We start from the raw sequence: 26,391 nt of genomic DNA on the forward strand, positions 1-26,391 counted from the left end.
TCTGTCTAGATGTATTTGTGAGTGTCTGGGCCTGTTGATGTCTGTCTGCGAGCATTTGTGTTTGTGTGTCTTTGTGTGGGGCTGTCTGGGCGTAAGCACCTTAGCCCGTGGGTCTAGCTATCCATGGGCGTCTCAAGAGTGTACGTGCCTGCGTGTCTGTGGGCACGTATGTAAGTCCCTGGAAGTAGCTGGCATGGGATCGGTGCGCTTATCCATGTCCCAGGTCCTCTGTTCCCATCCTCTCCCGCGGCCATCAGTGAGGTACAGACCCTATTACCCTAGCTGACAGGACTCGGGGTCTAGAGACAGACCTCGTTCAAATATTGGCTTCTTCACCACTAGGCTGCCTGACCTCAGGCAAAATGGCTAATCTTGAGCAATCCTGAATTCATTCAGCAAAAATGTATCGATCAAAACAGATAAAACTAATCCGTGGTGCTAGGAGTCAGCACAGGGGCTGTCTTGGGAGGGGTTGACAGGGAGGAGGCCCAAGGGAGCCTTCTGGGTGCTGTCACTGTCCTATATCTTGATTTGGGTGGTGTCTACGTGGTGGTTGTTCATTTGGAAAACATGAATCAAGCTGTTCATTTCAGATGTGTGCACTTTACACACATTCTAGATCAATATAGAAGTTTACAAAAACTAGGGCGCCTGGGTGGCTCAGTGGGTTAAGCCACTGCCTTCGGCTCAGGTCATGATCTCAGGGTCCTGGGATCGAGTCCCGCATCGGGCTCTCTGCTCAGCAGGGAGCCTGCTTCCCTCTCTCTCTCTCTCTCTGCCTGCCTCTCCATCTACTTGTGATTTCTCTCTGTCAAATAAATAAATAAAATCTTTAAAAAAAAAAAAAAAAAAAAAAAAAAAAAAAAAAAAGAAGTTTACAAAAACTATATTGCACTCCTACTATTTTCCAGGCATGAAATAACAATAACATTAGTAGTGTTGGTGAGTGTGTGGTTTTGACATTTCGGGAAGTGAGTCTGTCCAGGCTTTAAGCACTCCCAGCCCATTCCTCCCCAAGACTGTCCCAATCATGATGGCTCAGAGAGAACGGGAGAGACACCCCAGTCCTGGGCACTCCAGTCCTGGGCTAGACTGTTCCCCCGCCCAATCTCTCCTGGCTGTTTTGTCATCAAGGCAACTATGATGTTTCCTCTGGATTTTCAGATTGGCTGGCCACTGAGGGACGTTTTGCTAGGTAACTACTGGCATTCAGTGAAGCTGGTAACAGAGTGCTCTGCAGCAGGGTTCAGAGCAAGAAATCAGGGGTGTAATATACCCCCGCTTAATATACCACCACACCTGCTTGATGCATTCAGCCATGATGGGCGATGCCTTGATACACACATTCCTGCTCTCCACCTGCAACATCGTTATGAGTCACCTGTGACTCAGTAAGACATAGTGAGTCTCCACCATATACCAGGCCCTCCATTGACCCTTCGGCACACCTTGCCTCATTTTCATTAGAACTGTCTGTAAAGGCCATTATCTTCTTCCAGATGAAAAAACGGAGGCTCACAGAAGTGACGTGACTTCCCTTAGCTCTTACTGCAACAGAAGAGATTCCAATCTCATTCTGCCTGCTTCTAATCCTGGATGTGTCCTTTCTGTGGGTTTCTGAGGTTGCCTGAAGCTGTAGTAAAGAAACCAAATTCATTTGCTTTTGCCCTCTTGGGAGATTTTTTTTTTTTTTTTTTTACTTCATTAGAAAAATTAGGTTTAAGCTGTCCTTTTGTGACAGCATTCACTCCTTGGAGGGGCAGCCTTCCTCATTGCCTGACACACCCTCCTAGCCCAAACAAGAGCAGATAAGGCAGGTGTGATAAGGTTTTTCCCTCCATCACAAGTATTCAGCAGAGCATACTTAATTTAATACTCGAAAGAACAAATGAATGAACTAATGGTACTTCATTGATATACTCTCCACTTGGCACAGATCATGCAGACCATGTTAAGGTTATCTCTTCTGTGCTTGCCTCCACTCCCCTGATGGCAAGAAATCTCCAGGTTTCAACAGGCAGCCCAAAGCCTGGCACAGATGTGGGGGCCCCACATGTATTATAAATAAATATTAAATAAGAGAAGACCCCGGGGGGCACCTGGGTGGCTTGGTCGTTAAGCGTCTGCCTTCAGCTCAGGTCATGATCCCAGTGTCCTGGGGTCGAGCCCCACATCGGGCTCCCTGCTCAGTGGGAAGCATGCTTCTCCCTATCCCACTTCCCCTGCTCGTGTTTCCTCTCTCACTGTGTCTCTGTCAAATAAATAAAATCTTAAAAAAAAAAAAAAAAAAGACAGAGAGAGAGAGAGAGAGAAGATCCTGGGATTTACATCTGGGCTTCAGTAAGACCCATAAGTCCTGTGAATTTTACACCCCACCAGACAGCAGCAGCACCAACTAGTTTCAATAAGTGGTTTTATTACTGGTTAGATTTTACAAATTCTGATATTCGAACAGACTTCCACCTTAAAATTCTAAAACAACAAAGCGACCGTTGGAGGGGGTTTGATTTTTCGTTTTTTTTTTTTTTTTCTTTTTTTTCTTTTTAGGACTATTCAAAGTAACAAACTTTTTTTTTTTTTTTTTTTTTTTTTTACATTTTTGCTCTGGTCATAAATATACAGAGAGAAAAAGGGAGAGAAAAATGAACAAGTCATCCAAAGTATGGAGATAAAACAGTATTCCTAAGGCACGTGGCAGTCTTTGAAAATACAGAAGCTCTAGCCAACTTAAATTATTTGTTGTTTTTCCTCGCTCAGTCCACAAAACTGTACAGTGACACAAATGTTGTGTTGCAGATAGATTTTCCAAGTAATTCCTCAAGTCCACACCGCTGCATTAGCGGGACACACAATTATTTTCTTCCTCTGTTTCCAGGCGAGATCCTAAAATGTGGTTAGTTAGTTGCTCAAAGCCTCTATTTTAAAATACACTTGGAATTCAACTAAAGATAATTTCTTTTTTAAAGAAATTGTGGGGGGGAGGGGAGGGCGTGAGTCACTAGAAAAGGTTGGTGAGAGTCGTTTGTGAGGGGCTATGAGGCTCGTGGCCCTCCAGGTTGCCAGGCACAGAAGTTAAGACGGACGTCACAGTTGGCAGGGCCGGGCTGGTCAAGTCTGTGAGGGTGGTGGGCGTGCTGGAGGGGCTAAGCGAGGCGTTGGAGAGCTCCGAGGCCGGCCCCGATGGAGTCCCAGTCTGCAACGCTGCCTCTGTCGACTTGTCCACACCCGTGTTTTCCTGCCGTAAGAGGTTGCGCCTGAACTTGGCCCTAGCGTTCTGAAACCAGACCTGCGTGGGGCAAGAGAGAGACAGAAGCCCTGGTTAGGAGAAGGGAGGCCTCCTCCTCCCTCCCCCCAACCCCAGATGCCAATCAGGCTTTTGCAGAAAGGGGGATTAAAAAAAGGGTGGGCTGGCATTTTTTTTTTTTTTAAGATTTTATTTATTCATTTGACAGAGAGAGACCCAGCAAGAGAGGGAACACAAGCAGGGGGAGTGGGAGAGGGAGAAGTAGGCCTCCAGCTGAGCAGGGAGCCTGATGCGGGGCTGGACCTCAGGACCCTGGGATCATGACCTGAGCCAAAAGGCAGACGCCCAACGACTGAGACACCCAGGTGCCCCAGGGCTGGCAATTTTTGCTCTTAATAAAATAAAAATGTCCTTTTCTCTAATGGCTAGTACTGGGTTTCCCTTTCTGTTAGAAGGTTCTAGAGCTGAGCAGCACTCTCCAGTATGGTAGCCACTAGCCACCAGCGGCTACTGAACACTTGAAATGGGACAAGCCACAAAGTGGTCCCTTTGTAGGGGAAGACATGGAAATAGATCTGAAGACTCGGTATGGAGAAAAAGAAGGTAGGCTATCTCAGTATTATTGTTTATGTTGGTTACGTGTTGAAATGATAATATTGTAGATATATTGGGCTAAATAAAACGTGCTCTTAAAATTAATTTTGCTGGTTTCTTTTTGTGTTTGGAATGTGGCTGCTAAAAAACTTAAAATGGAAAATTCCACATGTGGCTCACGTTTCATTTCTATTGGACAGTGCTGTTCCAGAAGGTGTGCACAAACCGAAACATTTTTCACAATGGTTGAGAGATTCTTTTTTCCCCCCTTGGCAGTTGCCTTTAAGCAGGCAATAGATCCCGTAAGTTCTCGTTGGTACAATTTTGAAAGTGCTTCGTGGTCAGAAAGTGGGAAATACCAGAGTGGTGTCAAGAACACAAAGGAATCAGTCAATAAAGAGTTACTTTGAGGAAGAAAGAGACAGCAGTCCTACTCCCCGACGCCAATCGGGGGAGAAGCCACTGGCTATCCTGGACCCCCAGGGGGTTTTAGGTTTCAGGGTGGGGTGGACGGAGCCCCCTGGATTAAAGCCAGTCCAGGGAGGTGATGACCTGCGAATTCCTTCTCCAAATCGGCCACACCCCAGTATCATTTATGAGAGAGGTGGGTGCGTTGTGCAGTGAGAACTGAGCTTGGAATGCAAAGAATACCAAAAAGAGAGAATATTTACTTTCATTTTTCCATGGCCACAGACACACACATCCCTCTACACCCGCACCTTTGCACACAAGCCTGTACACACTCGGAAAGACAAACACAGAAACTCATCTTCATAGCTCAACCCCCCATGCCCCCCACCCCCCAGCTACTGGAGTCCAGTCTAACTGCACAGAGAGATCTAGTGGAACCCAGAGGTCCTCAAAATATTTTGAGCGAGGCCTAGGATATCCGGTTGGGGGGTTGTGGAAGGAGTGGGGATGGGGGGGTAGTTGTATCTCCCAAAGAAAAAAGGCCCAAAGGCAGGGCCCCATCACTTCCCTTTGCATGAGAAAAACACCCGCCAGAAGCCTCCCCATAAAACAAAGGACCTTAGAGAATTCTACAGATTCTAGGGTGTCCAGTTGCATATTTCCAGATGTGCCTGCATCTGCCTGTCTTCCCAGTGTCTCAGGCATGGGTGGGAAGGGCTGAATCCTGGCCCCGCCTTCCCTTGAGGACCACCCCCCTATGGGGGTCTGTGGTGTCCAATGAGCCTTTCTGGTGGCCAGATAAGATTTGGGCTCAAATAATAAGCACATTCTGGGGCACCTGGGTGGCTCAGTTGTTAGGCATCTGCCTTCAGCTCAGGTCATGATCCCAGGGTCCTGGGATCAAGCCCTGCCTCGGGCTTCCTGCTTCTCCCACTCCCACTTCTTGCTTGTGTTCCCTCTCTCACCATGTGTCTTTGTCAAATAAATAAATGAAATCTTAAAAAAAAAAAAAAAGGCACATCCACGAGAATCCTAAGGAGAGACTCAGACACCGTGAGGTCAGGAAACAAAGCTCTTTCCCCCGCATGCTGTGTCTTCCAGGAAGAAAGCACATTTTCCCTGGCCTTCTGCCCAAAGCGAGCCCATCCCCTCTTCTGGAGGCCTGCAGGTAAGTACAGTGTTTCTAAGACCACTGACAACCTGCTCTTCTTAGGGTAGGGAGGACTTCCCTTCTGCAGGTATGAGACTCTGTCCCTCTGGCTCAGGGAATGGCCAATGGTAAAAATCAACAGAGAGGAAGCAACTCCCCAGTCTCACGTCAGGTCTAACACGGAAGACTGAAGCCTCGGGGCCACCCTCTCCGCTGTCCCAGCCTGTGTGTGTCTCTCCAAGCAGTAGCTGGAGCAGGGAGCCCTGGGGGCGGTACGGGCTCCTAGGTCCAGGGCTCCAAGCCCTGGGGACAGGCTGGAACCAGTTAGCTGCCAGCTGTTAGCTATTTCTCCCGCTGTTGCCCCTAACAGTGGTTTGTAAACAATGACACCATCTTCCCCAACTGCCTTCTCTGCTTTACCCAATCTGAGGCACTGGGAACCTGGCGGATGAAATCAACAAGGCAACCCAAAGCCAGGCTGTGGCGGGGTTTCGTCCTGGGCCTGGTTTTCACCTTCCACAGGGTTTCACCAGAACTCTCTCCCAAAAGTCCCCTCCCAAGTGGCTGTTGGAGCAGGGCCCCTGTCTAAGTCATCTTTGTGTCCCTGGGACATGGCATAGGGACTGGCAAAGGGGAAGAATGAGTAACGTGTGTTGAATTCATAGTAGTAATGACAGAGGGGCGTCTGAGTGGCTCGGTCAGTTGGGTGTCTGCCTGCGGCTCCTGTCCTGGGATGGAGCCCCGAACTGGGCTCCCTGCTCGGCGGGGAGCCTGCTTCTCCCTCTCCTTCTGCCTGCTGCTCCCCCTGCTTGTGCTCTCTCTCTGTGTCAAATAAATAAGTAAATAAAATCTTTTATTTTTAAATAAAATCTTAAAAAAAAAAAAAAAGTAGTAATGATAGATAACACTGATGGACCTCTGTGCGCCAGGCACTACGCTGTCCTCTAATGTGTGATGTCCCCGGTCAGCTCCGGGAGAAGCCAAGCAGGGGCTACCATCGTTGTCCCCCCTTCATCCAGATTTAAAACCAGAGAGGCTCTGAGAGGTGAAGTCACTTGCCCAGGTTCGCACAGAGGCGGCGCTGAGACTCCAATGTAGGGATATCTGCCATTGAAAAGTCCATGCTCTTCCTACCATGTGATCCTGAGTGAGAAAATAAACACAAAAGCAACTGCGGTGCAGTGGGAAAAGCGCCAAATGCGGCTTCCAGTTCCGGCTCTGCTACTGACCCGCCCAGCGACCTTGTGCTGGTCCCCTACCTCGGGGTCTGCCTCAGTTTCCCTGCCCATACAGTGAGAGGGTAGGATGACAGTGCACCATCTCTATGGCCTCTCAGGGTCCTGACAGGCTGGAGATCCCAGGGCAGACGTCAGAAGATGACCCGCTCCACCTGCCCATCTTCTTAAACTGACAGCCCCCTTCTTCATCTGTGGGGAGTCCTATAGGGTCTTGGAATTGGGTCTCTTGGGGTGTGCTGTGCGCTCAGTGGGGCGTCTGCTGGAGATTCTCTTCCTCTCCTTTGCCCCCTGACACACATGCACGCACATGCTCTCTCTCTCTAAAATAAACAATCTTTAAAAAAAATAAAAATAATAAGATTTTATTTAAGTGATCTCTACACCCAACACGGGGCTCAAACCCACAACCCTGAGATCAAGAATCATGCTCTACCGACTGAGTCAGCCAGCACGGTCCCCCTCCTTTTTTTCTTTTATTTAAGATTTCATTTTTACATCATGGCATTTTTAAGAACATCAAACCAATGGCCGCATGTAAAGTGTCCGACCAGATGAGGTAAGCAACACAGACACTCCAGGCCATTGCGGGGCTATTGTCTTGTGATGAATGGGATGTGAGGAAAAAAGAATAAAAAGAATGTGTCCTGGAGCGCCTGGCTGACTCAGTCAGCTGAGCACATGACTCTTGATCTTGGGGTTGTGGGTTCAAGCCCCATACTGGATGTAGAGATCATTTAAAAATAAAATCTTAAGGGGCGCCTGGGTGGCTCAGTGGGTTAAAGCCTCTGCCTTCGGCTCAGGTCATGATCCCAGGGTCCTGGGATCGAGCCCCACATTGGGCTCTCTGCTCATCGGGGAGTCTGCTTCCCCTCCTTCTCTCTCTGCCTGCCTCTCTGCCTACTTGTGATCTCTGTCTGTCAAATAAGTAAATAAAAATCTAAAAAAATAATAATAAATAAAATAAAATAAAATCTTAAAAAAAATTAAGAGTATATGTCCTCTGGTACAGCAGCCCCATATAGTCATAATAACAAATATTATTCACTAAGAACCAGGCGTCGCCTCCAGAAGGTTCTAAGCATTTTGCACATAGTAACTCATGAGTGCCTTACAAGGTAAGCACTAACATTATTGCCATTTGTAATTATTTGTTGCACATCTGTCTGCCTTCTGGATCATAGCTCCTGCTCCAGATCTAGCAGGTCCCACTCATTGTCTGGGTCACACCCCACCCAGAACAAGACAGAAGGTCAGTTATTTGTTGAATAAATGAGTGAATAGAGGACAGCTAGCATTCTCAGTTCTGGTGTGCTCACACAAGTTAGTGACAACTAACCAGTCATCCAAAAACTGTTTGTAAACTGTTGAAGATTAAAAGGTATTTTCTTTCGAAGTCATACCAGGAAACATTACGGATACTTTCACCCATCCAGAGCAATCAGCTCACCACCCCTGTCCCCAAGCCCAGGGCCTATTCTGCCTTCCCTACCCTTCCCCAGGAAGGAAGACAGACAACTCGAAGAGGCATCTGTGTGTTGAGGAATGGTCTCTAAGCATTTGCACAGCCTAACGTCTTCATGGACATCTGTACAAGGGTCCATTCTCTCTCCCAGTCACTCTGCTCGTGGGTAGAGAGTGAGAAATGCAGTGGCCATGCCGTTGCTGGTGATAATTTTGAGTACTTTTTCTGCACTTAACGGCTCTACAACAAGATTTCTGCTCTGCTCCCGAGACACAGCCTCTACGACCCACTCCTTTTCTCTCCGTCTCTGCTGCTGCTTTCTACAGCTCGATCCAAGGCAGGAAGGTCGCAGTCCCTACACTGTGCTACACCAGAAAGAGCTGTGGAATCAAGACAGATCTGGGCTTGACTCTTGGTTTCATCACTTACTAGCTGTGGGACTGAGAGCAAGGGTCCCTAGTCTCCCTGAACCTCAGTTTCTTCACCTGCAAATTAAAGATAATTAATTTTTTTTTAATGAGTGCAAGAGAGGTTGGTTGGCTGAACCCTGCTGTGTAAATGGGTGTGAAGTTCATGTGCACTGAGTCCCGAATCCATATTTTATAAAATATACTTGAAGTCATCTCATCTACTCCTTGCAAACACCTAATGAATATTACGATCATCCCCATTTTATAGCCGAGGCCACTGGGGCTCAGAGAGGTTAAGTCACTTGCTCAATATGGCTCAGAGAGTAAGTGGGAGAGCTGGGCCTGGACCTCACATGAGCGGATGCCGAATTCCAGTAGGGGATACGGCAGCCGAGGCCTACCGCATAGGAGGTACTTAAGCATAACAGATTCAGCAACAGCCCAGAACGCCCCTACACAATACACACTGCCTGGGGGACACACACACACACCCTCTATCAATCCCCTTTGAGAACACAGCCTCCATCTCAACCTGCCCCTGCCTACAGACCCTCTCTGAAGGGTGAACCAGGACCACAACCTGCAGGGGGCACCCAAGGCTTAGTGCCACTGAGCTAGCATAGACCAGAACCACTTCCTGGGCACCTACTTTACACCACGCAGCACTTCGCTGGAGGCTTCCTCCAGTCATTGTCTCAATGCTCAAGAATTCTCAAGACGCAAACGATTATTATCTTTGTTCCACAGATAAGGAATCAGGCTCAGAGAGATGGTAAGTGCCCAAATCGCACTGCTTGTTAGTCCCAAAGGACCTGAACCAGTCTGTTACCTTCCAAAGCCACACCACTACCTGCCTGGTCCCCAAAGGCTCCCAATCCCACCTCCCCCAGCTGGCCCATCAGTGGTCAGAACGCCCCTGGGAAAGAGCCCCACCCTGCCAGCGTCTGGCTCCTGTAACCTCTAGCAAATCATATCATCTCACTAGTTCTTAAGCTTCTCATCTGTAAAATGGGCAGGAAAGTACTAAAGTAAGGCAGATGAGAGCTTTGCAAAATGTGGCATAATCATGAGCAGTTGGGCTGTTAGGGGATATTAAAGATCAGTGTGAGAGATCTGGAGATCTAAGAAGAGGGACAGCAGTCGTCTGGGCTGCCTTACGGGTGTGACCACTGCCACCCTCAACAACATACAAGCCCATGATGATACTCACAGTCAGAGTCAGTCACTGCTGGGCTGGCTGAGTGGAGAAAGAGCCACATCCATTGCCCAGAGACAGGCTTGGATTTGGATCCAGCTCTACTACTTATAGCAACGCTTGACTTGGGGCAAGTGGAAATCATCTGGGCCTCAATGTTCTCATCTGTACATCGAGGAGGAGGTTATCAGATGTCTGACAGTGAGAACCCAGTGAGCAAATGTGTTTCACAGACCTTTAAATGTGCCTGACACCCAGTAGTGCTCTCCAACATTTACTGATGTGGAGACACCCCCTAACTGTCAGGGCTTTCCTCCCTCAACTAGTTCCTGGCCTCTGGCTTTTCTGACTTCCCATGGTAGTGGGGCATACAGGTATGAGCAGGCTGGCTCAGGATTCTAGGAGAGGAAGACACAGGGCAAGTGTTTGCCCAGGTCCCTCCAGGGAACCTCCTTACCCAAAGAACAATTAGTTTTCTCTGGTCTCCCCCAGAACCCACCTCCCAACAGATCAGACTAGGGGGAAACTGAATGTAGGTCTGTTTCTAACGTTAAGAGGGTGAATTTCTTCAGGGCTGGGGCTGTGAGTCATTCATCTCTGTGTCCCCAACACCTGGTGCCAATAGATATTTGGTCAGCTGAAAGAATAAGAGACAACTATACTGGGAACCTGATTGTTCCTAAATCAGGGAACCAAGGAAGCCTCCTGCCTCAAAGGCCAACAGAGTATGACTCCTCAACCAGATTCAGACTCAGCTATGAGCATTTACTCATTATCATTGAATCAGGATAACTGGGAGAGGCACATGCCCCAATGGTGCCCATTTTACAGGTAAGAACGCTATGACTCAGAGAGGGTAACTGATCTGTTCAAGAGGCACAGCCAGGGAGCCGAGGGACAGAACTAAAAGCAGGTCCTCCTGAGCTAAGCTCTGCTTCACTCCTGCCCTGGCCTGCTCCCAGGGCTTGTTCCACTGAATGGCCCTCACCAACTTGCCCTAAAGGGTTCCCTACAGGGGAAGGGACAAAGTATCCTACTAACCAGAGAAGAGGCAGATGACCAAATTCGCTCATGAGGAATGGCGGGGGTGCCAAGGAGGGATCTGGGACGTAACCCAAGGACGCAAAGTCTGAGGGAAACGGACAAGGGGGATCCGAGGCTCCGCAGGGCGAGGCAATGTCCTTGCCCCTTGTCAAGGTCAGGACAAAGGGACCCGCAGGCAAAAGGGACCCAAATGGGTAGGGCGGGGCCCACGCAGAGTAGGGGGCGGGCCCAGAGCGGCGCATCAGCGTCCCATTGGCCAGCCCTTGCCTCCTTTACGTCTCAGAGCCCGCCAGAGACCAAGCTGCCCCAGAACCTTGCGCTTTGCGCAGGTGTGCGGGCAGTGGGACCAATGCTGCTTTGGGCCGGGACTCCCAGCTCCCCGGGGATCCACCGACCAGCGCCAGAGTCACAGTCCCATCCCGCCACTGCCAACACGCCCCAAATTCTATCCCTCCCCCACCCCCGCCACATACTCGCACCTAGGGTGCTCGAGCAGCCCTTGGTGTCTACCCTCCTCACGCGCACCCCCTCAGCGTCCCAGTCCCACAGCGCTCAGTCCCCAATGACATGGGGCTGGAGGATAAATCAGACTGGCCTGGACTATCCCAGCACCCCCACTCCTGTCGTGAGACCTCGGTCAGATCTTCATCTCTTGATTTTCTTACCCCAAAATGTACTTTGCTCTCCCTACGACCACACATTGCAAGGACTAAATTGGTTAAACTGTGCTATAAAGAAAGAGATCCTCTCCTACCTTATGGTTGTACAGATAGGAAAACTGAAGTCCAGTGACCAGAATAATCATTCATTTTGGTTAATACCAGTTAGTTTTTCAATCTAGTTAATGTTACTCTTAGCTATCATCCACTGAGCAGTTAAGGGTCAGTCGCTGTCCTGGACCCTTATGTTATCCCGACGATTTCTCGAATAAGCCGGAGGTATAGATAATTTCTTGTGCCTGTTTTTTACGTATGTGGAGTAAGGAGTTTAATGACTTGCCCAGGACGGTGACATGAATAAGAGGAGGAGCTGACCATCTGAGAAGTGGTGGCCCAAATCTCTGCCATGAATTTGGGTCATGCAGGAGCCTGGGACTCCCCAAACTATGTTTCTTAACATCTTTGAGGTACGGACAGACCCTTCGAGAATCTGGTAAAAGCTCTGGGGCCTCTCTATGCAGAAAGCACCCTCACAGGTGCAATTCTGCTCAGTTTCAGAGGGGCCATCTTCTTCCAGCTCCCCCGGCCCCCCAGGGGGTCGGTCCACATCCCCCCTCCCAAACCTTGCTTCCAGGAGAGTCTAAGAAATAACAAAGAGATGAAAAATCTAGAGAGAGACCCAAAGAGAAACTAGAAAGGACCAGTGAGGGGCATGAAGCAAAAGGAGTACACAACTGGTGCGATTTTCTGGACCAACATCCAGAGATGCTCTGGATTTTTCTGAAATGCTTGAACCTTTTACTCCATGAACACTTTGAGTGTCACCTAAGTAATAAAGGGCAACGAAGAACTGTTTTTATAAGAAAGAAAAGAGGCTAGGTGTGGAGACAGAGAGGACAGAGGGACAGGCATACACAACCTAGAAAAATCTAGACAAAAATGGAAAAAGAGGTAGAGAGGGAAAAGAACCCACAACCCTGAAAACCAGCTAGAGACTGAAGAGATGGAGGAAGAGCAGAGGACAAAGGGAAGTGCACGCAGCGGGGTGGGGGTGGGGGTGGAAGGTCCTTCCAAGGCCACGGGACACACCGCTGTGAGGTTCCTCTCCACATGTCCCCACCCTCAGCCCCGGCCACGGCCCAGCTGACCTGGAGGACCCGCTTGGTGAGGCCCGTCTTTTGCGCAAGCTGCTTCAAGTCCTTGGCGTCGGGGTTGTGGTTAATGGCAAAGTAAGACTTCATGGTCCGAAGCTGGTGGTGCTTGAAGGAGGTGCGCATGCGCTTTGTCTTCTGGCTGCTCGGGTAGGGCTGGTCGCGGTCCAGGTGCTCCGTGTCGTTCTCATTGCAGCTCAGCGCTGGGGAGGGGACACGCAGAAGGCGGCAGGTGAACCTCCAGACCTGCCCCGCTACACGGCCTGATCCAGCCCCGCCCCACCTGCCACTAAAAGTTTCTAGCTCCAGGACCACTCGGCATGGCTCGCACCACGCTGAGATGACAATATTATTCCCACTGGATAGATTTATAGGAGAATCTGAGGCTCCCAGAGAGCCACCTGCCTGCCCAGGGTCTCTCAGCCAGTAAATGCCGGATTCAAACCCAGCTCTAAGAGATTCCCCAAAACCATTCTGAGTCATCAATAACAACAGCTACAACTTGGTGATGGCTTATTCAAGTCCAGGTGATGTGCTTAAAGGCCTCCCCTATTTTCACTGAATCCTTAAAACGACCCTATTAGCCTGGCACTATTTCCTCCTCTTTACAGATGTTGAAACTGAGGCTCAGAAAGGGAAATCGCTTGACTGAGGACAGAGCAGTGCACAGGGCTCCCTGGCCAACACTCTTCCCGTTTCCCCCTGCACTCCCTAAGGAAGGAGGCTGTCCCCAGTCTCCCCCTCCCCCCCAGGGTTTGGGGTGGGCATCTGAAAGTCCATGACTGACCTCTCTCCACTCAACTTTGATTTCCCCCTCATCAGTTCCCCAGTCCTGAAGTTCTGGCTGACCTCGGGATATGGGCACTGGGCCAAGGTTGGAAACTCTATTTTGTAGTTTATTCCTCTCCTCCTGCCCTGGGGAAGCACTTGCTTCCCGGTTAGACAGACTGGCTGAACGAGGCAGGGAGGTGAAGCGCGATCTCTAGAAATCTCACAGAGTGGCAGAATTCTAGCCGGAAAGAGAAGGAAGTTGGAGGAAGAAATTAACATGTATCTGACACCTAGGGTATGCTTTTGGCTTTGCATATATCATGGAGCCTTCACTACTGCTCCAAGAGGTGGCTACTGCTATTCATCTCATTTCTGAGATGAGGAAACGAATGCTAAGGGAAATGAAGCCATGTGTACACAGCCTCACCACTGGTAAGGACTGAGCCTAGATTCAACACTGCAGTCCTTGCCCGGTTCCTTCCACTGCACCACAAAGGCAGGCAAAGATGAAGCATGGCTCTTTGGGGGAACCAGTCCCCATCCAGAAGGGGCCCAGCTGGGGCAGGGCTGCCAATGCCTGGAAGGCAATGGGGGTGAGGGACAGGGCTGGAAATCTAAGGCCTCAGAAAGTTACTTGGCAACCTGGTGCCTGATGGGAACATGAAGGACTTCTCTCCAAGATTCCTTCATCGCAACCCGAGCCATCCTACATGTAAGGTCTTACTTTGGGAAAAATCTCATAAGAGATCAATTCAGTCCCCTAAAGCAGACAGCTAGGAATGTATCTTATGCCCCATCATATGTCCCTAATAGAGCTGCCAGGTTTGGCAAGTAAAAATGCAGGTTGTCCAGTTAAATCTGAATTTCAAATAAACAACGAACAATTTCTTAGTATAAGTATGCCTCTAATTTTGCATGGGACATACCTATACTGACAATTGATTTGTTGTTTACCTAAAATTCAAATATTGCAGTGGACATGCTTGCACTAAAAAATTATTTGTTGTTTATTTAAAATTCAAATATTGTATTGGATACACTTACACTAAAAATTTATTTGTTGTTTACTTGCAATTCAAATTTAACTGGGCGTCCTGCGCTTAATCTGGCAAAACTGCTTCAGAAGTATTCCCGATTTCCTGGTGACCTACTCCACCCACTGCTCAGGTGGGGAGCTGTCCCTTATAGAAAGAATTCACAAGATGCTGGTCTTGTCACTAACCTTGAAGCTGTCAGCGAGTGGCTACTAAAGGGTCCATTCCCACATGCACCCAGGCACCCAGGTCCCCCACCAGGGCTGTACTCCCACTGAAAGCACTCAGAGTGAAGAACGCAGTCCAGCAATGTAAAAAGGGATCAGAAAATGACTCCAAACGGAATCCATGGAAACTGCCCTGCCCCCACTGCAGGGAGCGACCCTCATTGTGCCCCCCCCCTCCCCAGCTCCACGGGGGGTGGGGCAGGCCTCCCCACAGGGGATCTCTGGGCCCATCCCTCTGCCCAGTCCCCGCCTGGGCCTTGCTGCTGTTAATGAGCTCCGTGGGGACCCTGTCGCCCCATGCACCCAAGGGATGTGCCCCAAGTGTGGCCTAGATCTGTGGGGGGGGGGGTGATTTGGGGGAGGGAGAGAGAAAGGGCACAGAAAGGAGAGAAAGAGACAGAGGTAGAAAGAGAGAGAAGGAAAAGAGAGTAGAGAAGAGGGGGTAGGGAGGGAAGATGGACAGAGCCAGGAAAAAAGAGAGGAGAGACGGAAGAAAGGGAAGCAGTGGAGATGGGGAAAGAATGGGAGAGAGAGAGGGCTACAAAGACAGAAAGAAATCCGGAGAGACAGAGAGCCTGAGGGGACAGCGAGGCCCGGAACAGAGGGGAATGTGTGGTGGGGGGTCCAGGTTAAGGAACTGAATTCCGGGTCTCAAAGAAACTAGGTCCCCGCAGGAAAGCCTATTCGGAAGCCGTTACTGGCTGGGGAGTGGCGAAGAGGGGAGAAGGGGAAGGAAGGGAGGGAAGAAAAGGAGCCAGCCCAAGCCTGGGAGGCCATGCAGGCCAGCGGCCGGGTGGGGAGCTGCGCCGGGGGAAGAGAGGGCGGCCTGGAAGTGGCCGTTGGGCCCAGATTTGTCCGGTACCCCAGGCGCCCTCACTCCTGTCCCCCACGCCCCGGCCGGCCGAGATTCCCCCAGATCGGATCCGGGGAGGAGCGAGGGGCCGAGGGGAGGGGGAGGACCGGGCTTTCTCTCTCCCTTTTTTTTTTTTTTTTCCTCTCAATTAGGCCGATTCAATGGAGCTAAAGAGCTCGTAAAATCATGAATAATTTACTCGTGATCTGTTATTAACCCATCGGGTTTCGAGCTCTTGTCGCTGGGACTGAACCTGTAATCAAATCTGACTTCGCCTCATTTTACTAAAGACGAGATTGTAGGTTCAATTGTCTAAATAATGGATTGGAATCAAATCAGTAATTACGCCGCCAGGCACACACACAAAAAGCTGGGGCTGGGGGAGGCCCGGGCGTCCGGCCGGTCCGCGCGGGACTCCCGCAGCCGTGGCGGACAAACCCCCGGCGCAAAGTGCGTGGCCCGGGCCCCTCGCGGGCTCAGAGCGCCTCGTCTGCGCCCCGGGCCGGCGGGCGGCCCCGCTCAGGGGTGGGGGGAGGTTTCAGTTCTGTCTCTGCGGCCGGGGCTGCGCACGGAGGGGCAGCCAGAGGAGGGCTGCCGTGGCCACCGCCCCGGAAGGACTTTCCGACCCTGCGGCCCCACGGCTTTGGCTGCCCTTCCCTCCGCGGCGGGCTGGGAGCACCGACGGCGGCCCACCCCGTGCTGCCCGAGCCCACCGCCCTGGACTGGCCCGCAGAGCCAAGGGCTTTGCAAGGAGGGGTCGGGGTGGCTGGGCCCCTGGGTGTGGGACACGCACACCAATAAGCGCTCGTCCTCATACTCAGAAACGCGCACACACGCACACAGACTCCTGCTCAGACACATCACCCGCAGTCGCACCCTCCACGGCCCCCTTTCCAGCGCCGGCGGCCCCGCGGCCCACACTGAGGCCATTCCTCTCCTGCCGGTGCCGGGAGGGGAGGAAGGAGAACCGGAGCCAGACTTGGGGAGGCCTGGCCCGGGCCCGGGCGCGTCCAGGAAGGCGTCCCCTTTCCCCAACCTGGTCCGGGGATCCACGAATAAGCGAGCGGCACAGCCACCGCGGGCGCGCGGTGCGTGGTTTCTATCGCGGGAGCCAAGGCTAGAGACGCGCGCGCGCGCGGGCCGAGGAGGAAAAAAAAAAAGACCAAAACAGGGAAACCGAGACACAAAACACATAGAAGGACAGAGAGAGCCAGAAAGGGGGACCGAGAGAGTCGAAAGGAAAAAAGAGAGAGGGGTCAGAGAAAAAAAACAAGGAGATGGCATGGGCGAGCAATGTCTGGTAGAGGCTCCAGGTCCCTTGAAACTCTGTCTCCAGCCACATCTCACTCGGTGCCGCCAGACCTCACCAGGGAAGGCGGCTGAGCAGCAAAAAGCACAAATAAATTTCTGTGCCCTTCTACCTTCCTATTCCAAACCCAGTTGCTGAGCTGCGCGCTAGAAAAACACGATCCCACTCACCATGTGCCCTGGGGCCGAGGCGCCTGCTGCTACCTACTGGGGGCCGGCCCCATTTGACAAATAGACAGGGCTTTGTTTTGGGGGACCTGGCCTGGACTCCGTTTAGTCTATTTTCAGGGTGGTGAGAGATGAGGGGTGGAAATCTTAGAGAGCTGGCATCTCTGGTTGAACCTTCAACAAATCTTTAATCTACTGCCACAGACCTACCCGCAGCCACTTCACCATCGACCAGACAGCGGGCTGCATTTTCCTCCCAGCTCCGCACACCGAGACACATACGTCCATCTACCTTCCAACAAGCAACTTCGTTGGAGCGAACAGGGGACCCCCCCACACACACTCCCGCTGAATTTTCCTCCCCAGCCAGCTCAGATTTTTAAAGATCAAAATAATCCTGACTTCCTTCCCGCAGCTGCCCTCTCCCTGCTGTCCTGGGTTTTTGTTTTGTTTTGTTTTCCACTGTGCGTTAGAGGAAGGGGAAAAGGAGGAAGAAAACAAAAACCTTCGAATCCGATTCTGCCGCAAATGAAGGGAAGAAAATAATTGCAAATAAACTCTATCTAGTTCAGAAGCCCGGGGAGTCATAAACCTTTCCTGGCTTTACAGACGTCGGGCAGATGTTGACGGTTCAATTTGCCGGGCCCCAGAACCTCTGCAGCTGTCCTGAGTGGGGAGGGGCGCCGGAGGGGGCAGAGCCTCTCCTGGAATGGCCGGGGGTTCAAAGATGCCGGAAATGTGAAAGGAGCCCTCTACCCTACTCCGCGCACACGGCCAGGCCTACTTCGGTCTCATCCCCGGGTGCCGGCTTCCTAAGGTTGCCTCTCTCAAACCAGCGCCTGGAGCTTGGAAGAAGGAACCCGGGGAAAACCAAGACCTGGTGGAGCAGGACGATCAGACCGAGCTCAGCGACCAGCCCTTGTTCCTAAGGGTCCTGGACCCAAGTTTCCGGATCCTACTGCCCTCAGGACATTTCACAGAACCGGGCCAAACGCCAGGCAGAGACCCTGGTCCCCCAGGACGCCGCCAGTCCTTTCTCTTGGGACCATTGCTGTCCTGCCCCCAATAGTTCATCCATCGCCCCAGCTCCCGGCCTCGGCCCTGCCAACCCAGTGTGGTGTCTCGGCTCCACCTTGCTTTCTCTGTCATTGCACTTCCTGACCAGCAAAGTGGGGAAAAGGCCCGAACTGAAAAGCTGCCTCTGAAAAATTTCTCAGCGACAAGGCTCTGCAGCGGGGTCAGTAAGGCTCTAATGCAGCTTCTCCTCCCTCTCCAGCCGAGTACGCACAGGCTGGAGCCGAGGAACCTCGTGTCGCTTCTGCCTGCTCGTCTGGTGCTTAGGCACTGGAGGATCTAAGGACTAGAGTGCGCAGAGTGATATAGATAGAGATAAATCACACTGAGATTCACTCCAGCTCCACACAGTCCATGCCACACACTTTCTCCCAACCCGATGGGGGCGCTCCGGGCGCCTGGCACTCACCAGCGTTGTAGGCCGCCAGGTCTGCCCCTGGGCCCGGGCTCTTGCGCTTCCTCGGCCGCCCCTTCTGCACCGTGCCCACGCCATTGTAGTAGGGAAGACCCAGCGGGTTGGCCCCAGCCGCGCCCAGCCCTGCGCTCTTGGCCGCGGCTGCTGCAGCTGCGGCCGCCGCCACGTCGGCATGGTTGAAGTGAGCAGGGTACTCGCCCTGCAGCAGCGCCTCGAAGTGCAAGCGGCAGTAGACCAGGCTGTCCTTCATGCCGAAGTGGTCACCCGTGGTCAGCATCTTGTTACACGTGGTGCAGGTGAAGCAGTTGAGGTGATAAACCAAGTCCCGGGCACGCATCACCATCTCCGAGGCTGAGATGCCCAGGTGGCAGCGGGCGCAGCGCTGCACAGAGAACCGCCTGTAGGGACCATCGAGGGAGGGACTGTGGGGACACACGGTTGGGTACCCCCCAGATCCCTCCTCCAGGTGCCGCTGCTGCCACTGGGGGAAATCGCTTCCATAAGATGGGGACCAGCCTTAAGTTGGACGATGGAGGAAGAGAGAACTAGATTTTGGCCGAGGTCTTGTCCTACCCTGAAATATAGTTTCCCTTAACCATATTCATGTCCACAACTCTTCTCCTTTACCCAGAGCATGAGCAAGCCCCAGGAAAGCCTTTGCTTAGGGACCAGGGAGGGGGGGCTGCCCCCTTAGCCCTTCTCATCCTTCACCCCTGCCCTCCACACCCGTGCCTGAGAATCGTACAGACTTTTGTAATTTGGGAGAAACAAGGAGATGGGGAAAGACAGAGGAAGGGAGAGAGAGAGAGAGAAAGAGAGAAAAATAATAATAAACAGACCCTAACCCTAAACCAGAGAGGAGAAACAAACTTGGAGCCTGTTAGTGACTGCGGGTCTTTAACCCTATAGGCAGCTCTCACTCCCAGGTCCACGAAAGACCCGGAAATGCACCCAGCTGCTCCTCCAGCTCTCCTTCTAGCTTTGCCCCCCACCAGCCCAGGCTGCCTGGGTTTAGGGAGGGGGTGTGTGTGTGCCCATTTCTGTTCCATCCACTTGACCCACAAGAAACTTCAAAGGGAGAGGGGAGCACAGACCCCCTCCCACCCACCCAAGGCTATTTCTGTGCCTGAGCTCAGACCTGGGCTCTTTTCTCTGGGTCCCTGTACTTCCCAGACCTTTCCAGAGTTCCCTCAAATTTCGAAAAGTTGTCACCCGATGTGTCCTGGCTTGGAAAATGGGGGGGGGGGGGGGCTAGGAAGGGAGCCCTCCCCTGGAACTGGAGCGGGGTCCAGATTGTGTCTGAGGGTGCTGCAGGGCAGCGGGGGTGTCCCCGGGTGGGGGGGGGCTACCTGTAGTAGTCTTCCTTGCAGTAGATGCTTCCGTCCTTGCTGAAACAGGTGAGCTCGGACTCCAGGTTGAGCTTGCACTCGCAGCACTTGAGGCAACGCATGTGCCACTGCTTGTCCACCGCCAGCAGGTAGTATCGGTCTGAGATCTTGCCCCCGCAGCCGGCACACAGCGCGGCGCGGTCACTGCTGATGGACGGCATGGTCTGCGGAGGGAGGGAGGCGGGAGACCGCAGCGCCTGCGTCAGCCTGCGACTCCGCTGAGGCTGCCGCTGCGGGGAAACGGGCACCCGCAGCTCCCTCCGAGGCTCCGGCCAGCCCTAAACGCAGAGAGGGCCGCCGGGGAGTGCGGTGCCCTTCCTCCACCCCCAAAAGGCCCATATTCCGGAGGCTCAGAACCCAGGCCCGCCCACACAGGCCGGGCCGGCCAGAGGCCCAGGCCTGGCTGCTGGCCTGGACGGATCTCCCTCCTTAGTTCTCCCCCTTCCTGGCCCCTCTGCCCTTTTCCCAGAAAGGCTTGGGCTGTTTTTGAGGGCTGGGGCAGCAGTGGCTACTCCGGTCAAGCCCTCCAAAAGCTCCCTCAAAAACTGTTTCTTAAAAGAGCCACTCTCTGGGCCCCAGGAAAGGGGTAAGATGACCATTAAGTCACCCTCTACACAGACGCCTCTGGGAGATGCATAGAGTTCCCGGCCTGAGCCCCAGTGATCTCTGGATCCTTATGCCAAAGGTTCAAGCCAGGACAGGTCGCAGCCACCCCTGCCCCTCCACCACCTTGGGCCCCCCGGAGCGGAGGCCCTCTTGTCCTGGGAGATGCTGAGCGAAGTACAGGGGCACCCTCAAAGTCTCTGAGGCCAGGACAGGCTGAGAAAGAAGAGCTCAAAGCTGGAGGCACTGAGGCTGCTGCTCTTGCCTTCCAAGTGGAGAAGCTTGGGCCGTGCTCCCTACCTCCTCAGCCTCTAAAGGTCACTTCTGAGCCCAGCTTGGATAGCATTGCTCGCCGGGCCCCCTGGGAAGTCTGAGGTGAGGAACTGGCTATTTGGGGCTGGGCTGGCAAAGCCAGGTGTGGAGATCCAAACGGACTCTCCTTCCACAAGAGCCAGGCCAGAGCCTGAACTGCGAGCCCTGGCCTGGCCAGGTCAGGCCGGCCAGGAGGCCAGGGACAGGATCAACGAAAAGCGCCCGCCCTGAAGACTTGGACCCCTGAAATTGTGCTGGAGAGGGAACTCCGATTGCCAGGAGGCGGGAGGGGAGCAGCCCATGCCGGCTGAAGCCCCAGTGCTCCCGTTTGGTTCGCCCTTCCCCGCGCCGCAGGCGGCGCCGCCAGCAGCTACAGCCGAGTCGGTGGAGGGGAACGCGGAGCTGGCGACCAGAGGGCCCGGTGCAGTGAGAAGAGAGCCATCCCGGGACACGGGTAGGACTTCGCTCCCACTTCGGGAGAAATGCTCTCTTGCACCCTTGGGGTCTGCAATTTCGGTTTAAACCTTGTTTCCCTTCTCCGCCCCAGCAGCCGGGTTTCCCCCGAGCCGGGAGCTACGGGCCTTGCATCCTGTCCGCGGATCCCCTGCGCCCAGTCCCGTGCGGCACGAAGGACGCTCCCCAAAGTGCCCCCAAACTTCGGAGAGCAGAAGCGCGGACCGACCCGGCCCCGTCCCAGCTTTCAGACCCGACCCCGCAGCCGTGCGCCTACCGTCTCCGTGTCGCCGCGGTCGATGGCGGAGCTGATGGCGGGAGCCTCGCTCTTGGCCCTGCGGTCCATCTCGTCGATGACCCCGTGCACCTCGGGGCCCGACAGACTGTGGAACAGCATCGCGGCGGGACCGGCGGGGCCGGGGGCGCGGCTCCTCCGCGGGAGGGCTTGCCCCCCGCCTCAGCTGCCTGGCGCTCCCGGCGCTAACGGGCCCGGTGCATCGCCACCGCGGCCCCGGCCCCGCCCGAGCTCGGCTGCGCCCCCAGGCCGGGCTCTGGGCCCCGGGCGCCCGCGGGCCAGGACGCCTCCCGCCGAGGCACAGGGGCAGCTACATCGCGGGGCGCCTGGGCGGCGGCGCCAAAGCCAGGGTCACAAGGGCACGGGGCGGAGGGGGGGCGGGAAGGGGGAAGACGGGGGCAGAGGTCGGCGCCCGCCGCGGGCGCTTTCACGCCGCGGGCATCGCCCGCCCGGCTTCAGCGCCCCGGGCGCAAAGCAGGAGCGCAAACTCTGCCCGAGGCGGCGACGGCTGCGGTCGGGTCTCACTCGGGAACGGCTAGGTGCCCGCGGCGGCCCAGCTGCCTGGACCTCTCCCCTCCCTGGGGTGCGCCCCCAGCCCTAGGCGACCCGCTTAGGCGTTGGGTCGGCGACTGTAGTACGGGTTTCTCCGAAGCCAGCGAGCCGAGCCGACACACCGAGAGAATTGAAGAGGAGGAGGAGGAAGAGGAGGAGGAGGTGGAGGAGGAGGTGGAGGAGGAGGAGGTGGAGGAGGAGGTGGAGGAGGAGGAGGAGAAAAAGGAGGAGGAGCAGAGTGGGAGGAGGAGCCGCCGGCCGCGGGCCCAGCCGCGCGCAATGCTCTCCAAGAGCGCGCCGAGCCCAGCCCCGGCTCTGCCGTCCGCGCCAGCCAAGCGTCCGCGCCTTTTCTACAGCCGCGCCTTACATCACGTCCTGCCGCCGCGCCATTGGCCGCCCAGCACCCCGGGTCCTGGCAGCGCGTGCTCCGGGAAGGCGGGAGACCCGAGAGGGAGGGGAGAAGCAGGAGGAGGAGAGGAGCGACGAGATGGTGGGAGCTGGTGGGCAAGGCTGGAGGGAGGGGGCGGAGGAAGGGAGGGAGGAGGGAGAGCGCGGGTTTTGGAGTTTTTAAGCTACGAACAGTTTCCTGCGATTTCTTCGGGATGGAAAAATTAAACCTTCTTTCCCCGCGGTCTCCATCCTAAGAAGGCGCAGCCGGAGGATGCTTGAGGAGCTCTCACTCCGGTCTGCCCTCGGCCCAGACCCGTCACCTCGGGCACCGGCGGGGGGAGGCCTGGGAAGGCAGGCCTGGGGCAGAGCTGCGGGAGCCTTCAGCTGCTTCCCGCGGAGCACGGCCTTCGGCCCAGGCTCAGCGCTGTGGGTTGCGGGCGGCCGCCTAGGCCTCCTGAGGACCCGGCTGAGGCAAGGAGGCTGGAGCTGGCGGGAGCTCTAAGACTCCGGGCGAGGAGGGCCAGCCAGCGTAGCCTCGCTTCCAAGCTAGGGCCCACTTTATGGGAGCGTGCAGCTCCTTCGTGCCCTTCCGGGTCCCTCTACAGCTTGGAAGAGTGGATGCGGGCATGGCTTTAGGCACTAGTAAATGCATAGGTTCGAATCCCCCGTTCTGCCAGTCACATGCACTGTAACCTTAGGCAAGTGACTCAACTCCCTCTAGACTGTTTTTGATCTTTTCACTGAGGGTCGAGCAGGCCCCCTCCATACATGTCATGAACAAAAGATAGCAGGGATTTTAAAGTACCTGGAACAACGTAGGCACTAACCAAATTCGTCCATCACTCCCTCTTTTCCCTCTCCATCTCCTCCTATTAAAAACTTTCCCATTCGGATACAACACTGGGTATCACTGAGGTCCTTAGGGACCGGAGGCCCATCCTCTGCTGTTTGCATCAAGCCGAAGACTGCTGCCTGGCTGCACCAGCTTTCCAGGGATCAACAACCTGGCCTGTGGGTAAATCCCAACTGCCACCCCATCTCCCAGACTTCAGGCTCAACCTAGAGTCCCTTGGGGACACAAGCACCATGCTCAACCTAGAGTCCCTTGGGGACACAAGCACCATGCCTAGGTGTGGGGTGAAGCTGGATTTAGGAGATAAAAAGTGACTGTGGGGAAAAAATGAGAGCGAGTCAAGTCAGTAACAGGAGTCCCATTTCCAGGATCTCCTTTGGAGGTGGGTCCTTCTGAAACGACTTGCTTGCCAAAAGGAGGCAAGGGGCTACCTTCTACCTACTGTGCAAAACTTTCAGACACGAACATATGTGTGTTTGTAATGCCCAAGCATGTGCATTCGTGCTCATGTGTGCAAACGCACATGTTCCTCTCTGTTGCCGAAAACATGGCCAGCGGGGATGCAGGGCTAGGATCTACACAGGCACATCGGGTGTAAACGGCCAGTGGCAGGCAGGAGGATGTGATTGTGCAGGGGTAAATTACACGTTACACATACAATTAAATGTTCATACAATACGACCTAAATCCCTGCCTGCGCTTCTCCGAGGCCATGTTTTGCATATTTGAAAAAACTCTTGAAGTTCCAAGTACGTGTGTACACGATGCACATGCACAGATGCCCCAACGCGAGGGAAGGACATAAACCCAAAGACGCGCGCGTGCGCGTGTGTTCCCACAGACGTGTGCTTTGGCGTCTGCACACGGGGCCCGCGCCCAGGCACGCGGACGCCTACACGTATACACAGGCATGTTTTACTGACGCATCTGGGGCACTTTCTTTCAAAGGAAGTAAGGAATGAAAATCTAATCTGGGAGTCACCGGGGTTCATCTGGAGGTCGCCCAAAGGGTAGGAAAAAAATTGTAACAGCGCTGGAGAGTTTGTCCTTGGTGCAGCTCCGCGCCTAGGCTAGACGGCTCCAATACGTTTTCGAGAACTCGAGGGGCTGATTTAGGAAGGGGGGTGGGGGGGAGGAGGCGCACTCGGTAACTCTTGCCGCGGGCTGCTCCAGAAACATGGAAACACACCCTGCGGCTCTTCACTCCCCCCACAGATGTAAGTACACGATTTCGTCGCCGCTCTGACCTGCAGTCCACGCCCATCGCTGACCGACCCCAAACTCCCCGGCAGGCAGTCACGATTCCCGCCCGGTGCGCCCGCCTGTGTAGCCCTCGGTGTCAGGCTGGGACCCGCCCGGGTCCGCCGGAGACTCAAACGCGTCTCCCGCCCCGGGGCGGGATCTGGATGCCCTGGCCCTGGGCTCAGAGGCGGGTAACTTTGCTAATCTTCCCCCAGAGGCGGGGGGACGTCGCACAACCGCTGAGCCCCGTCCGTGAAGACTAAACAAGTTAAGGAACAGGCTGTAAACACACATCCTGACACGTGAGTGACATTTACTCGGTGCGAGAAGCCGCAGCCCAGGGGAAGGCAGAGGGTTGGGGGAGCGGGCACCGCAGGTAAAAGTAATCTTCCGAGGCGTCGGGAACGGCGGCCCCTCGACGCCCCTCCCCCAGATAAGGAAAAAGAATCCCGAAGTCCCTCGAACCTGCCTTTTGTGGGAGGTGACAGGTGAGCGGAATTCAGGTCTGGCTACTCTCGCCGCTGCCTACCTCCCCACCATCTGCTTCCTCGCAGACTAGCAGACCCGGCGCATAATGAGGTAGCAGCCTCCAGCCGGCCACCGTGACTAACTCAGAACAAAAGCGCTCCCTCCACGCCTCTTCCAACAAAGGGGCCACCAGCCCCGGCGCTCCCCGAAGGCTGCGGGGCTCCCGGCTGCCGGCTGCGGAGCTGCCGCGCGCAAACTTCCCGGGGCTCCCGGGGCTGCCGGCGCCACGGAGCCTGGGCCGCGGAGGGAGGAAGCACATGCGGCCGGGAGAGAGTGAGGCCGGGCGGGGCGGGGGGAAAGAGGGGGCGGGAGCCGGGGAGCCGCGGAAGGAGGGTGATTGATCAGTGCGCCGTCCCGGCGCTCTGTCCCGTTATTAGAGGCGGCCAAAGCAGGGCCACGCAATAACCTCCGAATCGCCAACTAATTGACGCTGCAGGCAACTACTTCATTGTGCGCGCTGGTTTTATGTCTTCATAGCCGGTGATTGACAAGGTGTAATTAGTCATCTCACTCGGTGATAAACATGGGCACCCTCCTCCCGCGGCATCAGGCCGTGTGTACCAGCAGAGGAAGCGATAGTTGACGCTGATATACCATTAAATCAAAATGAAGACGTTCAGAAGTGTGTGTTTGCTGTGACGCTCTGATGGTTTATTTCTCAAATACGGCACCAACAGATTTACTTGATTTGCAAGTTAACTACAACATTAACTGGTTTTATTTATTTTGCCTCTTCCTTCCTCTTCCTAGGCAGGGATGTTGCTCTTGGAGAATGTGAAGACAGTTTGCTTCTTGACAAGCGAGCGAGCGGGCGCCCAGATTTTTGCAGCCTCTCCGAGTCTCCCCCGAGGGAAAGGCGGGCAGAGAATATGCCGGATTTGGGAGTCGCTAGGGAGGGATTCCGCGCAGAGGGAACCGCCCTCTTTGGCCCCGGACCGGGGACCGGCCGCCGAGGCCCCCCCTTTGGGCACTGCCAATGGAAGACCTAGAACTCTGAGGGTGGTGTTGGGGATTGGGGTCGGGGAAGCCTCTCGTATCGTAACTGCAAATAAAAAAGAGGCAAAAACAATTTCTCCTCTGCCTGGAAGCGAAGAGGACTGCGTTCTCAAAGCTGCTGGTTGGAGTCACAGGGCCAGTTGCCTGTGTAAAGTGTAATGTCGCGGCTTCTTCCAGTAGCACGGTGCAGCAAATTATATTCCTTGCTCCCCAAAGTGGTTCCTGCCCTGGGAAGTGTGTGTGTGTGTGTGTGTGTGTGTGTGTCCCCCTCCACAGTGAGGTGGCTACTAGAAGTGCTGGCTGATCATTCCAGAAACCTGAAGGTTTAAATTTTAAAAGGAGAGGGAGAATTGCTGGTGGGGCTCCCTGGG

At 54.2% G+C, this 26,391-nt stretch overlaps 1 protein-coding gene across 1 annotated transcript; it reads right to left on the reverse strand.

Annotated features, from left to right (window-relative positions):
• Positions 1 to 2,396: 2,396 nt before the first annotated feature.
• LHX2 (LIM homeobox 2) lies at positions 2,397 to 22,375 on the reverse strand. The gene is made up of 5 exons (XM_059142739.1): positions 21,442 to 22,375; positions 19,758 to 19,960; positions 18,403 to 18,806; positions 12,556 to 12,761; positions 2,397 to 3,286 (listed from the first exon to the last, which is right to left on the reverse strand). The coding sequence occupies exons 1-5, from the start codon at positions 21,559 to 21,561 to the stop codon at positions 2,999 to 3,001; spliced, it is 1,221 nt and encodes a 406-aa protein (XP_058998722.1). The 5' UTR covers positions 21,562 to 22,375; the 3' UTR covers positions 2,397 to 2,998.
• Between the last annotated feature and the right edge of the window lie 4,016 nt (positions 22,376 to 26,391).

The sequence above is a fragment of the Mustela lutreola genome, chromosome 12 (assembly GCF_030435805.1).
Source record: "Mustela lutreola isolate mMusLut2 chromosome 12, mMusLut2.pri, whole genome shotgun sequence".
Lineage (NCBI taxonomy): Eukaryota > Metazoa > Chordata > Mammalia > Carnivora > Mustelidae > Mustela > Mustela lutreola.